This window comes from Mesocricetus auratus, unplaced genomic scaffold, assembly GCF_017639785.1.
Source record: "Mesocricetus auratus isolate SY011 unplaced genomic scaffold, BCM_Maur_2.0 Super-Scaffold_100007, whole genome shotgun sequence".
In the NCBI taxonomy this organism is placed as follows: domain Eukaryota; kingdom Metazoa; phylum Chordata; class Mammalia; order Rodentia; family Cricetidae; genus Mesocricetus; species Mesocricetus auratus.
In genome coordinates this window covers 62,328,698-62,343,731 of record NW_024429191.1, presented here as the reverse complement: position 1 = coordinate 62,343,731, position 15,034 = coordinate 62,328,698, and the positions used below count along the sequence as shown (strand labels likewise).

Here is a 15,034-nt window from a genome sequence, read left to right as displayed (position 1 = left end):
GCTCTTTACTGATCATTTCAGGTGTGTGTGTATGTGTGTCAGTGGAAGAAAGGTGTTCTCCAGTCACTGTTCAGTTGTAGCCATTAGGACAGTCATGGTCAGCACTTAAAGTAGAAACCCCAGCCGAATCATGTCAGCAATTCACACCCCTGCAGACAAGCAGAAATCAGTATCATCCGCATGTGGGAACAGTATAGAGCAGGTGTGTCTAACCTGCAGCTTATGAGCAGTAAGATCCCAGGATAGAATGTGGCCCCACACTGTAGCAGACAAAAGTCAGACATGTCACAATGTCAAAAGGTTGGGCACCCCGGTGGCAAGTGCGCGCGCGCACACATACACACACACACACACACACACACACACACACACACACACACAGATAAAAGGTGCTGCGTTCCATTTTATCTTGGTAAATCAAAGTTTCAAGTCCACCATCAAAGTAAACAGAGAAGATAGCTGGGCGGTGTTGGTGCACACCTTTAATCCTAGCATTTGGGAGGCAGAGGCAGGTGGATCTCTGAGTTTGAGGCCAGCCTGATCTACAGAGCTAGCTCCAGGATAGCCAGGGCTACATAAAGAAACCTTGTCTCGAAAAACCAAAAAGACACAAAACAAAACAAAAAAACACACACAACAGAAGACATGCCTCTGCTCACACAGCAACACAAAACTGTTCTGTCTACAGCTAGCCACAGTACAAGCATACATCATTATCTATATAGGAAATTTTAGAACAGTTTCTCTGGGAGATCAGAGGAGCATACATGCAACATTAGTACTTGACCAAAAACAACACAAGGAGACTGGCTTCTTAGCTTGACGCCAGGCTTTAAGTCAGGCAGTCTCTGAATAGGAGCACCATAGTAATCACAGCACTATAGAAAGAAAATACTTGCTGACATTCCTTGTAATTAGGAAAAACTTTCCTGTGAAAATCTTGGCAAGGACTGGGGAGAAGGCTTGGTTGGTAAAGTGCTTGTTGTGCAAACATAAGGACCTGAGTTCATTTCCAGAACCCACATAAAATGCCAGGTATGCACTCCAGTCCCTCATCTCCTCCAAGCCCAACCCCATCAGGGTCATCGCCAGCTCTGCAGCAGGACGAGTGCTGCAGCCTCCCTTCCCCTGCCCCCATTCTCCAGTGGCTCACACAGGTCTGCCCCTCCCACTTCCCAGTGGCTCACGCAGGTCTGCCCCTCCCACTTCCCAGTGGCTCACGCAGGTCTGCCCCTCCCACTTCCCAGTGGCTCACGCAGGTCTGCTCCTCCCACTTCCCAGTGGCTCACGCAGGTCTGCCCCTCCCACTTCCCAGTGGCTCACGCAGGTCTGCCCCTCCCACTTCCCAGTGGCTCACGCAGGTCTGCCCCTCCCACTTCCCAGTGGCTCACGCAGGTCTGCCCCTCCCACTTCCCAGTGGCTCACGCAGGTCTGCTCCTCCCACTTCCCAGTGGCTCACGCAGGTCTGCTCCTCCCACTTCCCAGTGGCTCACGCAGGTCTGCCCCTCCCACTTCCCAGTGGCTCACGCAGGTCTGCTCCTCCCACTTCCCAGTGGCTCACGCAGGTCTGCTCCTCCCACTTCCCAGTGGCTCACACAGGTCTGCCCCTCCCACTTCCCTCTCCTCCCTCACTGCTTTATCTCACCTTCCTAGCAGGCACTCCCTGGGAACCGTAGTTCTCTAACAGGGGAAGCAAGTAGGCTCGGTGCAGTTTTACCTCTCCTTCTCTTCCTGCAAGTCAAATCCCCCAGTCTTGTTCCCAGCTCCGTAGCAGACCTTCTGTTGTGACTCTCCTCATTTTCTCCCCATTCCCAGGGGTCTAAGTGGACCCTGGTGGAACACCCTGCATTCCCCATGTGGACCCCTCACCTCCCCAGACCATCTCCACTCCTAAGTGTCAGTTCCCAATACCCAGAAACCATTTTACCTGGAACTACCAGTGGCCACACCTAATCAGGATCTGAGGAGAATTTCCTACCAGGTCAACACTCTCCTAAAAACTAGAGAGGACAACAGAAGCCACGGAATCTACCCAACAAAGACAAGATCATATATCAGCACCCAGGGTTACAATCTTCCCAATCCCGAATGCCTAGACACCTGTGTAAAAACATGGTAACAGCCGGGACACATCTTCACTAGAGCCCGACAACCCTACCACAGAAAGCCCTGAGTAGTTCAACATAGCTGAAGCACAAGAAAGAAATCTTAAAATAGCCTTTAAGAATATGTTAGAGGTCCTTAAAGAGGAAATTAATAAATCCCTTAAATCTATGAAAACACAAACAATAGGAGGAAATAAAAAAACCAAAAACAGTTCAGGACCTGAAAATGGAAAAAGAATCAATGTAAGAAAACCCAGACCCCCTGAACATAGGTGTCAGTGAGAAGGCCTAGGTAATCTATTGAGCCTTGAGTAGTATTTATCCCGGGTATACAAATGGACTTTGGACTCCTATCTAACAATGAGAGACGCACTCTCACCCTGAACTCTTGGGGGAGGGTCTAGGCCCTGCCCTGGATGAAATGAAAGACTATGGACACCCCCATGGAGGGCCTCACCCTTCCTGGGGAATGAGGGGATATTGGGGGGGTTGGTGAGAGGACACAGGAGGGGAGAGAAACGGAGAGGGACCTGGAATTGACATGTGAAGCAACCTTGTTTCTAATTTAAATTTAAATTTAAATTTAAAAATAAAAAAAAATATATATATGTATGTATGTATGTATAAGAAAACCTAAATGGAGGGGAATCTAGAAACGAAAAATGTAGGAACTTGAACAGGAATCTCAGAGGCAAGTCTTGTCAACAAAATACAAGAGATGGAAGAGAGAATCTCAGGTATTCAAGACCCAATGGCAGAAGAAATAGATACCTCAGTGAAAGAAAATGTTAAATCTAAAAAAAATCCTGGCACAAGATATCCAGGAAATATGGGACACTAAGATCAAACTGAAAAATACAGGAAGGAGAAGAAACTCATGTCAAAGGCACAGGAAATATTTTCAACAAAATAATAGAAGAAAATTTCCCTAACCTAAATAAGGAGGTGCCAATTAAGACACAAGAAGCATACAGAACACCACATAGACCGGACCAGAAAAGAAATGCCCCTTGCCACATAATAATCAAAGCACTAAATGTACAGAAAAGAGAATATTAAAGCTCCAAGGGAAATGGACCAAATAACATATAAAGTGCCACAGACGCTGAGTCCACAATACTATACCCAGAAAAATCGCCAATCACAGTAGATGGAGAAAGCCATGATAAAACAAAAAAAATTTTTTTTGGTTTTTACAAGACAGGGTTTCTCTGTATTGTTTTGGAGGCTATCGGTCCAGCCCGGCCTCGAACTCACAGAGATCCGCCTGCCTCTGCCTCCCGAGTGCTGGGATTAAAGGCGTGCGCCACCACCGCCTGGCAGATAAAACAAAATTTAAGCAATTTTCTATCCATAAACCCAGCCCTACAGAAGGCCCTAGTAGGGAAATTCCAAACCAAAGAGATTAACTATGCCAGGAGGTGGTGGTGCATGCAGTTAATTCCAGCACTCAGGAGGCAGAGGCAGGCAGGTCTCTGAGTTTGAGGACAGCCTGGTCTACAGAGAGAGTTCCAGGACAGCCTGGGCTACATAGAGAAACCCTGTCTGGGAGAAAAAACAAAACACAAAACTAACAAAGAGGTTAACTATACCCAAGGAAAAACATGGAATAAAAGGGAACAAATCATCCCAGACCATCAAATAAGAGAGAAGCACACATCCACACACAACAACAACAACAACAAAATAAAAGGAATCAACAATAGTACTCATAGGTATTTCTTGACATCAATGATTTCAAATCCTCAGTAAAAAGACACAGACTACAGAATATATGTAAAAACAGGATCCATCCTTAACTAGTGGATACAGACAGATCTTGTTAGAAAAGGGAAATAGAATAGATAGTTATGGATGGGAGGGCTGGAACAGAAGGATCAAGTAGGGAAGGGGCAATAGAGGGATAAGGAAGGGAATGTGATGAGAGACAGCTAAAAGTAAGGGCCATTTGAGGGGTAGCACGGAAACCTAATACAGTAGGAGCTTCCTAAAATATATACATACATGAAAGTGATTTAAATGAAATCATCAAATAATGAGGGAGACAAAGTCCCAACTGAACATCTCTTGTCACCAAATCAAGATTCCAGAACCAGGGCTGGGTTATATTTCATTGGATTGTTGACCAAAAGGGTCTCATGGGAATCCCCAGATCACCCAAACTGTTGCCAAGAGTATAAATTGTTCTCCACAAACTGACAGCAAGGCCCCATTGCTGAAAGACACCTACACAACTCATTGAAGATGGAGAAGTCAAATTGATGCCTATATAGAGCCTTCATCCCTGTGTTCTAGCATCTTTGGTACAGGAAGGTACTTGGCACACTATCAAAAGAGAAGTGTGTCAAGCCACAAATCCTTTGATCTACAATGGTGTCCTGTAGAGAGAAGCCTTTTCCTTGCTAGCTGCTTTGGTTTATCCCCGCCAGTCGCCTGGGCTTTGCCGCATTGTAGTCCCCAAATAACACAAAAGATGCTGTATTAATTATGAAGCTGTTGGCCTTGCTTGTTTCTTACTGGATATCTCTGACTTAAGTATTTACCCCATAACTGCCAATCTAAGTATTTCTCTTACCGGAGAAAAGTTTCCGGGCTTCTTACCCCTATGGCGGTTACATCTTGACTCTCTGTGTTTCTCCTTCCCAGAGTACTCCTCGACTCCTAGTCCCACCTATCTTGCTTCCCTATTGGCCAACAGTGCTTTATTGACATATACACAGGATTTCCCCATTAGTGTCCTGCCTGAAAAATACGCTAGGGCAATGGTGACACAAAGCTTATGGCCACTCCACAAGATGGGACCTATACCCAACATTGTTGGGGTGACCAAGAAACCAGATAGCCCAGGGACCTAGGGAGGGCTCTGGGAAACCAATGGAAGAGGAGGCAGAAAGAGTGTAAGAGTCAGAGGGAATGGAGGACACCAAGAAAGCAATGCCCTCTAAGTCAACACGAGCAAAGCTCATACGAACTCGCAGAGAACGAGTCAGCAAGCGCAGGGCCTGCACATGTCTGCACCAGGGTCTCTGCATGCACCAGTTAGCCTTTTTTTATGGATTTCTGAGTGTGAGAAAGAGTGGGTCTCTGATTCTTGTGCCTTCACTCAGGCTCTTTTCCTTCTGTTTGTCTTGTCCAACTTTGATGTGTTAGTTTTTGCTTTCTCCCATATTTTATTATTTTCTCTTAGCCTGGTTTTTTTTCTGAGAGATAGAAAGGGAGTGGATCTGAATTTTGGGGAGGGTAGATGGGAAGGAACTGGGAGGAGGAGAGAGAGGGGAAACCATAATCAGGATATATTATGTGAGAAAAATTAATTTCAGTAAAAGGGAAAAAATAAAGGAGAAATGCTAGGTGGTGGCACACATTTGTAATCTCAGTGTTGGGGAGGTCGACACTGGGGCCTTTCAGCCAGCCCGGCCTACTTAGTAAGTTCCAGGCCATCGGTCCCTCCTGACCTGCTGCCTCTTTCCTAAAGTCTCTCCCTCCTCCTCTTTGCTCTGCTCCTGGGTCCCTCCCCACCTGGGGAATGACACCCACGGTCATCCTTTGATAGGAACAAATGGCAGTAACTCCCTCAAAAGACATCCAGGTAAACATTAGCACTGGGATGCAACTACAGGTGTCCTCGAGCACCTGGAAGTGGACCGCCCTCCTCAGTGCTTTGTTCTGTGTTCATCTGTGATCTCACCTGTGGAATTTTAACCCAACAAAAAAAAGGGCTGCAGTCTGAAGTTGGGGTGTTTCCTGTTAGAGAGAGGGCAGCTTAGAACTAGCATGAGTGGATTTAGACTTCCAGTTCTACAGTGCATAAACACGGCAATTAAGAGTAGTTGTTTATTAAAATGTAGACAAAGGGGAAAGGCGGCACACCGTCTTTTAACATTTGGGACCACATTCCAGATCACACACAAGACATGCTTCATGGACTTGCAACATTCCTCCGGCTAACAAAGCCACAGCTATGACCTGAGAGGTGAATGCTTTGTCAGTCACTTGTACTATATTCAACATAAAAGAATGAAACTAAGTAAAACAATTTTTATGATACTTTGTTAGAAAAGTATTTGTAAACTGGCATTTACAAAACAAACTATGAGCTGTTTCACTTAGGTCCTATTTCCTTGGCTAGACTTTGGAAGGAGGAGGGGCTTTTCAATATCATTTGGTGAACCCTTTTCCGAGGAAATGGTACCCAATCTAGACACAAAACCACAGGCTACACACATCTTGACCTGTACTCTGATATCCGCTGGAATGTCTCCAGCAGGCTCCAGTGGCCCCTTCTTTAGGACAAATGCCTGGAAATGTGAGTTCATTTATGAACTGTTAACAAAAGGTGTCTGACTGGAGATACTTAGGAGAATTCTCAGAGAGACCCTGGTACAAAGCAAGAATTTCCAATACCTGTTTTCAAGAAATCTTTTTGATGACACATAAACAGATAAACAGGAAATAAGACCAAACATAAAAACAAGCAAAACCCAAACACCCGAAATATGTATAGCAACACAAAATATTAATTTAAAAATGTGCATCCCAGAGGGAATGCTAACTAGCAGACACAGAAAAGGAAGACAGAGGTAATATCTGAGCATGCCTTGAGCCTCCTCTGTCTCAAGCATGTCCAGACACAGGTCACACACCAACCCACAGGCAGGGAAAGGCAGAGCACAGTTCCCAAACCGAGTGGTGCTTATTAATCTCCATTCAAGCAGTGGGTGAAGCTGCCTGACACAATGCACAGTATGCAGATAAGTAACCTTGGTTACTGTTTCCAAGGACACTGGGCTTTTGGCTAACAAGAAAAGAGCTGAGGTGAAGCTGAATGCTACGTGAATCATTTTAATACATGCACACAAGGAAAACCAGCCTGCTAATAGTCTACACTCCCCCAAATCCCTGGTGGAAGTATCTAACTAAATATCTTAAAGTATTAAACAGCCAATATTTTTCATGGTAAAAGATTTTCGTCTATGTCTATTGAATTTTCCTCTGGCACCTCCTAAGGAGTAAGTAACCCTACGGGTAAGGAGTTTTAACATAGGTATTCTGGAATAAATCTACAAGTGGAGACAATCTAGCTAACAGGTACTTAAGATGTCATCGATACAGGCCACTGTGTAGTCAACACTTCACCATAGCATTTCCAGAAAATGCTTCAGCAGTGTAAATGTAGCTAAACTGGGAATATTCTTTGGTTAAGGTCAATCCTATTGTTCTTATGAGGGAATAATCTAGAATACAGACTGGAGAGCCCGATTGCTGTTCTGGGCCATGGTGAAACACTAGTGGTGCTGTTTCAGGGGCTGCTGAAAACCAACCCACCTGCGTGTGCGCACTGGAGCCTCCCCGCTCCACCAGCCCCGGGCCGGGCAGGGAAAGGCCTCGTGGTCACAGTGCAGACAGATGTCTGGATGTTAGCAGTGCAGATGACATCATCTGGAACAGCTGAGTAAGTGGATTCATCAGCTCTTCTCTCTGCATTGCTCTTCAGCAAGGCCAGGAGAAGCACCATCAACAGGTGAAAATGACCAGTATCTTGGAGCAAATACAAGAAGGAACAACACAGAATAGTTTTGCCCTGGAAGGGGAAATGGTGAATTTTGTAGACGCAGCAGTGAGATAGACTAAACCCAGTGTTTTAGATTTTCAAATAAAAACTAAATCAGGTCAGCAAAGCATGTAGGACCTGAAGTCTGTCTCAATGCACAAATTAACAGCCAGAGCCCCAGACTGCTGGGCTTTTCCTGGGAGTAACACTTTTTAACCACTGAAGCTTCAGGTCTCTTAGTTTCATGCATTTTGTTTACATGACAAATGCCTACACCAGTGTGAGCCTTTTCATTTGAAAATTCAGTGCTGTTGCTGTTTTCCTATGTTGCATCTAAGGTATGTTTCTCTAACACACACACACACACACACACACACACACACACACACACACACACACACACCTTACTGTTCCTCTCACAAGGCCAATGGTTCCCAACCTGTGGGTCACAACCCTGGGGGAGACGGACAACATCAAATGCCACTTTCACAGGGGTCACATATCAGATATCCAGCATATCAGATATTTATATTACAATTCATAACAGTAGCAATGTTACACTTATGAAGTAGCAATGAAAATAAGTTGGGGTCACTACAACATGAGGAAGTGTATTAAAGGTCACAGCATTAGGAAGGCTGAGAACTACCACACTAGACCCAAAACTCCATTCTCTCCACTTGCTGGCCCCTATGCAGCCATCTTTGGGAATGTGGAGAGAGGTCACTATGAAGAGATTTCATTCCACAGCTGTTAGAGACTTTTCTTTTGGAGGAAAAACACCATGGTTTGTACCAGTCTTTTTTGTTTTTTCGAGACAGGGTTTCTCTGTGTTGTGCCAGTCTTGATGTTGAGGCAAAATGGCAGGATCTCAGTAAAGGCTCCAAGGAGAAGGGTGTGCATCTGATTCAGGCTCTGGGGATGGTTTCCTTGAGAGCTAGTTTCAGGGGAGGAGAAGAGGGTGAGGTTTGACAGGAATGGGGAGTTATGCCCTCCTTGCCTGCCACTGTCCAGTGGAGACAAGTCCAGAGTGTCAGTTTAATCACAATCCCCTTTTATTTCAAGTATTTACAAGAAAAATGCAGAAAGATGTGTCCTGCTTCATGGGACCCTGAAGTTGGAGATGTAAGCGAGCACTGGCTGGAGACAAACTTGCAGATTCCAGTGCTAGGATAACTTACTTTTCCTCTTTTGTCAATTTTTCACAGTTTAAACACTTCAGCAGCAGATTACTCCTTACAGAAAACTGTGGTCCATATTTTAAAATATCTTAAGAGAAATAGGGTATGGTGGCACATGCCTGTGACCCAGCACTTGGGAGGCAGAGACAGGAGGATCGCTACAAATTCAAGTCAGCCAGGGGCATGCATCAAGACCCTATCCTTAAAAAAAAAAGTCAAACCAACATCACCATCAACAAAAACCAGAAGAGATAAGCAAACAAGTGTCCAGTGTCACGTGCAATTTAGGTCTACCAATTAACCTCAGGCTACAAAGGGGTAGGGGAAGCAGTGGTCAAAGGCTGTCTGATGGGAACCTCCATTGCAGTTTTCTACCCCACCTCTTGGGGAATGCTTCAATGAGATGGATGGAAGGGAATTTTGCAGTACTTGTATTCTGTTTATTGATCCCTGTCACCCCTAGTCATGTGACAAAAACAACCAAACATCAACTGGAGCTTCACTGAGAAACTTTCAGAGCAGATCTGGCAGGAGGAGGCCAGGAGGCTTGGGTTCGACACAGTTGATCCAGAAGTTGGCACAGCTGGCGTGGTACTGGTGTCCTCCATAGGCAAGCTTGAAACTGTCTGTTTCCGAGTTGAATGCCTGCCAGAAATAGATATGGGTCAAGTCAGGTTCTTCCTACATCTAAGAGTTTGTCAGCAGCCGCCACAGGCAATCCCCAGGTGCACAGAGGCCCAGGCCGGAATGGCACACACAGACAAAAGTTGAGCAGGTGGCTATAGGATTCAAGTAAGAAGGTCTTATTTATTTTTTTTATTGCTAATTAAAGGTATAAGAGTCGGTACCATTCAACCTAGTTTCAGCAAAGGGCCCAATCTTCACAGAAAAGACAGGGAAGGTGACAGGAGGGAGGAATGGGCAGGACACAGGCACTAAAATAGTCAGGGGAATTGGTTCCCTCCCTGGAGGCTGCCATAAATGAAACATGTGGCCCCTTAGAGTTCCATGGCTGGTGTCAGTCCTATCAGGAATGAAAACATTTAAAAGAACTAGAAATGAACTGATCCTAATGCTTACAGGCTAATGCCATGGTTACAATACATAACAGTGGCAAAATTACAGTTATGAAGTAGCAACAAAATAATTTTGTGGCTGGGGTCACCACAACATGAGAAACTGTATTAAAGGGCATAAGTTTTAGGAAGGTTAAGAACCACTGGTCTAATGCCATTGGGAGCTGACAACTGAGTGGACATACAACAGTCCCCTTCGTCTGTAGCTCTGGTTACCTATTTAACATTCTGCTGTTTGCTTTCTTAAACACCACAGATAAAACCTTAAAATCCAAATGATTTGTTTTGAAGCTCTCTGATCTCATTCATTCTGTGTGTCACTACAGCTTCTAGTCTTCCAGAAGGTGCTGGTTCATGGCAGAGAAAAATGACAACACCAGAAGCTGATTAGCTGTTACAAGCGTGCAAACAAGACAGCAGTGGCTTCATGTAGACACATTAGTTGGTTTGATCAAACATTACGGGGACAAAAATGAGTCAGTAGAGGATTCACGATTGGCACTGCCAGGACAACAACAGAATTGCCTGTTGACCTCTTACACAAGGCTGAGACGGACACACTAAGGTAACCTGTAACTGGCTCATACATTTTTAGGCTGTTCTGTTGCAGGCTTCTCTTCTTTCTGAAATGTTGAAACCATACGGTCAAAAAACAAAAAAACAAAAAACAAAAAACAAACCAACCCATGTCCCTAGAACAGGCCTCTTGCCTCTTTCCTCCAGGTACATCCACATGGCTTGCCATGTTCTCCTCCAGCCCCTGTTAATGGGTGCTGTAGAGACCCTGTGAACCACATGCTCAGCAGGGAGGGGAGGACTTTGTCCACTCCCTTCCTCAGCAGCTTCCCTACTGCCCCATGGAAAAACCAGGTCTGCTTCTATAGAACTTTCTAGACTTCCAAATCCCCACCTCTGGTCACAGAGCTTGTTGTAAAGTGGGTTACATGTGGCTGTCCCCCAGGTCACATTAGCGGTGAACCTTGACACTTGGAAGGGGAAGTCAAGAACTTACCCGGCTCCTAGAGTCCACATTTAAGAGACACACCCCACAAGCCAGTTCCTGAGCGTTCTTAATCCCAGGTCGTAACATACAGGAGGAAAAATCCAGTGAATTTTCATCTGGCTGAGGATGACAGGAAAGATGGATAAGGACATAGCAATTTCAGATGCTGTGTAGGTCAACTACAATGTTAAGTCAGCTAATAACACAAGTGCTTACTTCCTAGATCTGCCAACCAGTTGCTATGTTCTAGCTGCTAGCGATGCCTGTGGGAAGAAAACCACTCCACAGCCTGGGGACCTCACAGTCTAGGGTGGAGCTGGGGGTGGGTGTCAAGCAATGCAAGGCCAATGGTGCTACAGTACTTACTTTGGGATGAGTACTGAGTGTCCAGGCACTCAACGGGGGCACTTAGCCAAGAGAATGCTTCCTGGAACTCACAATCACCCTGCCTGAGTATTGATGAGACTACCAAAGGACAGGTCAGTGGGTTAATGGGGTGATGAGTCGGGTGCAGTAGGAGAAGGGAAGGATGTCACTTTCACACACAAGCAGCGCAAAGCAAAGACATCTAAGCAAAGTCCAGCTATGAGGAGAATTGAAGGTGGGAGCCAAGCCCCGGAGAGTGGAGGGGGACGAGGCTAGAGCACCAAGGAACCACAGAGAAACGATAGGAGGTGAGACAGGACAAAGTATACATTGCAGGCACAACCCCGTCTTCTTATGACAGTGTCAGCGAGAGATTGGGGGTGGCAGTCCTCAAGGTACAGCTTCTTCAGCTAGACGACTGCTAAGACAACAGAGGGGAAGGGCAGGGGGGCGCATGCAAGGGCTCAGAAGGGGGCAGAACCCACAGGCCGTGGGCATGTGCAGGAGATAAAGAAGGGAGGCCTGGGCAGTTCAGGAGATTCCCTGTGCCCAAGGACAGAAGAGAGCATAGTTTGGTTCGGGCTGAGTTGCAGCTGCCAAGGTCACAAGGGCAGTGGTGGAGGCGTGAGGTCCAGATAATGCTATGAGTGAGACGGAAAGTCAGCGGCTAGAGACAGTAAATGGAATAGCTGCAGGCAGGCGTATGCTAAGTACTATGTTTGCTCAGCTCTTTATACCCAAACAGACAACGACAAAAGTCTATGAAATATGGGGAGTGTAATGCAGCGATTAAAGGGGCAGGTCTCAGTTTCTTAAAGATTAAATACAGATCTGCTATGTGCTTGCAATTTTATTCCTAGATATTTATCTAAGAAAAAAGAAAACATATGTCAACAAATCTTGTTCCAAAACAAACAAACAAACAAACAAACAAAAAACCAAACCATTCATAGCAACTGTATCCATATTAGCTAAATCTGGCACTAACTAGTGTCTAATAAGAAGAAGATGGATAACAAGTTGTGATGTATTCATACAATACACTACTACTCAGCCAGGGAGCAAAGTGACATTTGATCAACATGACTGCATTTCAATATTATGCTCCTAAGCAAGCCAGATACAAGAGTGCTAACATTTGATGTCATTTCATGTTTATAAAGAATTAAAACAGAGGAGTCTCTGGCTATGGAAATCAGGTCAGTGGTGGCTTTTGAAATCAGATCAGGGGTTGACTATGAAAGAGCTGGAATGAACTTTAGGAAGAGATGAAAATATTCTGAATATTTTCCAGGCCTTAAGGTCCTCCTGGCATAGGACCTTAATTAGAGCACTCAGGAAGCAGAGGCAGGCAGGTCTGGGTGAGTTGGAGGCTAGCCTGGTTTATATAGTTCCAGGCAAGGCAGGGCTACATAGTGAGTGAGACCCTGTCTTAAAAAAACAAAACTAGGACTGGAGAGATGGCTCAGAGGTTAAGAGCACCAACTGCTCTTCCAGAGGTCCTGAGTTCAATTCCCAGCAACCACATGGTGGCTCACAACCATCCATAATGAGATCTGGTGCCCTCTGCTGGCATGCAGACATACATGGAGGCAGGATGTTGTATTCATAATAAATAAATACATCTTAAAAAAAAAACAAAACCCAAAACCAGCCAGGCAGTAATGGTGCACACCTTTAATCCCAACACTTGGGAGTCACAGGCAGGAGGATCTCAGTGAGTTTGAGGCCAGACTGGTCTACAAAGCAAGTTCCAGGACAGCCAGGACTGTTACGCAGAGAAACCCTGTCTTGAAAAACCAAAACAACAACAACAACAACAACAACAACAACAAAACCCAAATGAACCAACCCCCACCCACAAAAAACAAAAACCAAACCAAACAAAACTCCTCAAAAACTAAAACAGCAGCAGAGAATACCTGTTTACCTCATTGTAAATTCCATACTGCCAAATGATTTTCACAGAACATTTTTTTTCATTTTTCCCCATCCTTTGGATTCATAGTCAACTTTTGTTTTCACAAATAAGTATAATACTGGCATGAATGTTGGTGACTTAAATTTTTAATAATTTTTATGTGTATGGGTTCTTTGCCTGTATCTCTGTACCACATGCAGCAGTGCCCATGGACACCAGAAGAGGGTGCCAGATCCCCTGGAGCTGGAGTTAGAGGTGGTTATGAGCTGCCATGTGGGTGCTAGGAATTGAACCTGAGTCCTCTCCAAGAACAGCCAGTGCTCTCAGCCACTGACCCATATCCCCCACCCCCTAGACCTGATTAGACTTAAGGCTAAGCTGAAACAAAAAGAACATTCTGGAAACGTCACTGGTCAAAGACTTGAGTGACTGCTGGTTTCCTCAGCTTTTGTGCTATTCACAGGTGATAGCTTTAGATACATTCAAGATTTGCATCATCAGCATTTTTCTCAGCCACTTTCTTAAATATAAACAGTCAGTAAAACAATAAATCAAGCCCCAGGAAACATTTGCTGAGTTCCACATTATAAGTACCCCGTCATGGCTGACTCTCAAGCTTGCTGTGTGACATCATTGAACATGGAGCTGGAAAGGGCTGCCCAGCGCAGAGCTACCTGGTGACTATACCATCCAGAACTGCTACTCTAGGCTGACCAAGATTAGGTTGACCAACCGCTACTCTCGGCTGCATTTACTCAAAATTGTTCTGACTTTAGCATCAAATTAACTTCCCCAGTCCAGAGCATAAGGAGCATGTTACCATATCAGGGACTGTTGGAGAAATAACTAGAAAATAATTAAACTGTGAGACTTGAAATCAGTCAAATTGCCGGGCGGTGGTGGCGCACGCCTTTAATCCCAGCACTCGGGAGGCAGAGGCAGGTGGATCTCTGTGAGTTCGAGGCCAGCTTGGTCTACAAGAGCTAGTTCCAGGACAGTCTCCAAAGCCACAGAGAAACCCTGTCTTGAAAAACAAAAAACAAACAAACAAAAAAAGAAATCAGTCAAATTAATAAAAAGTCTTTTACTATCTGTTTATGGGGTGCACAGGAAAGCAAATGGTAAGGGCGCACTGTAAGTTGCCAGAACCATAGGCTTTGCATAAACTATCTGTGATTAAATTAATCTTCCAAATGGTAAAACGAGCTCTCCTAGGCAGGCAATGGTGGTGCACACCTTTAATCCCAGCTCCCAGGAGGTAGAGGCAGGTGAATTGTAGGCTAGCCTGATCTACAGATTGAGTTCCAGGTCAGTCAGGGCTTCACAGAGAAACCTTGTCTTAAACAAAACAAAACAAAAACAAATTAGCCCCCTTAAACACATATCTAAAAGCAGGGGATTATATTGTAATGTATAGTAGCAACTTGGCACCAACCATGGCCACAATTATAAATCATGCCTGCTATAGGCTGCTGTAAATTGACCATTAACTCCCCCCACCCCAGGCAGGGTTGACCATCAACTTTGATTGGAAAGTATTTCTTATATTTAGTAATGATTATATATACCAGCTTCTTTTTAAAACATTTATTTTTATATGTATGTGTGTTTTATCCAAATGCCTCTTCATGCCACATGCATCTAGTGCCATTGGATGTTGGGAGAGGGTGTCAGATCCTCTGGAACTGAAGTTAAGGTTAATTGTTTACCACCATGTAGGTGCTGTGAAGCAGTATGGTGGCTTGAATAAAAATGCCCCCTGTAGGCTCATATACTTGAATGTCTGGTCATCAGGGAGTAGCACTACTTGAGAAGGATTAGGAGGAGGTAT

General features: G+C 44.9%; 1 protein-coding gene across 11 annotated transcripts in view; it reads right to left on the bottom strand.

Annotated features, from left to right (window-relative positions):
- Window positions 1-5,925: 5,925 nt before the first annotated feature.
- Window positions 5,926-15,034, bottom strand: part of Synrg (synergin gamma) — an 89,735-nt gene continuing 80,626 nt past the window's right edge. For 8 of the 11 annotated variants that reach the window (XM_040749353.1, XM_040749357.1, XM_040749362.1 and 5 more), the window contains 3 exons: window positions 10,926-11,036; window positions 10,501-10,536; window positions 5,926-9,482 (listed from right to left, as the gene is read on the bottom strand). In XM_040749353.1, the coding sequence (XP_040605287.1) occupies window positions 9,351-9,482; window positions 10,501-10,536; window positions 10,926-11,036 (279 nt within the window). In that variant the 3' untranslated portion in view covers window positions 5,926-9,350. The remainder of the gene's footprint in view (window positions 9,483-10,500; window positions 10,537-10,925; window positions 11,037-15,034) is intronic. The other 3 variants (XM_040749364.1, XM_040749355.1, XM_040749363.1) reach the window with 1 other exon arrangement.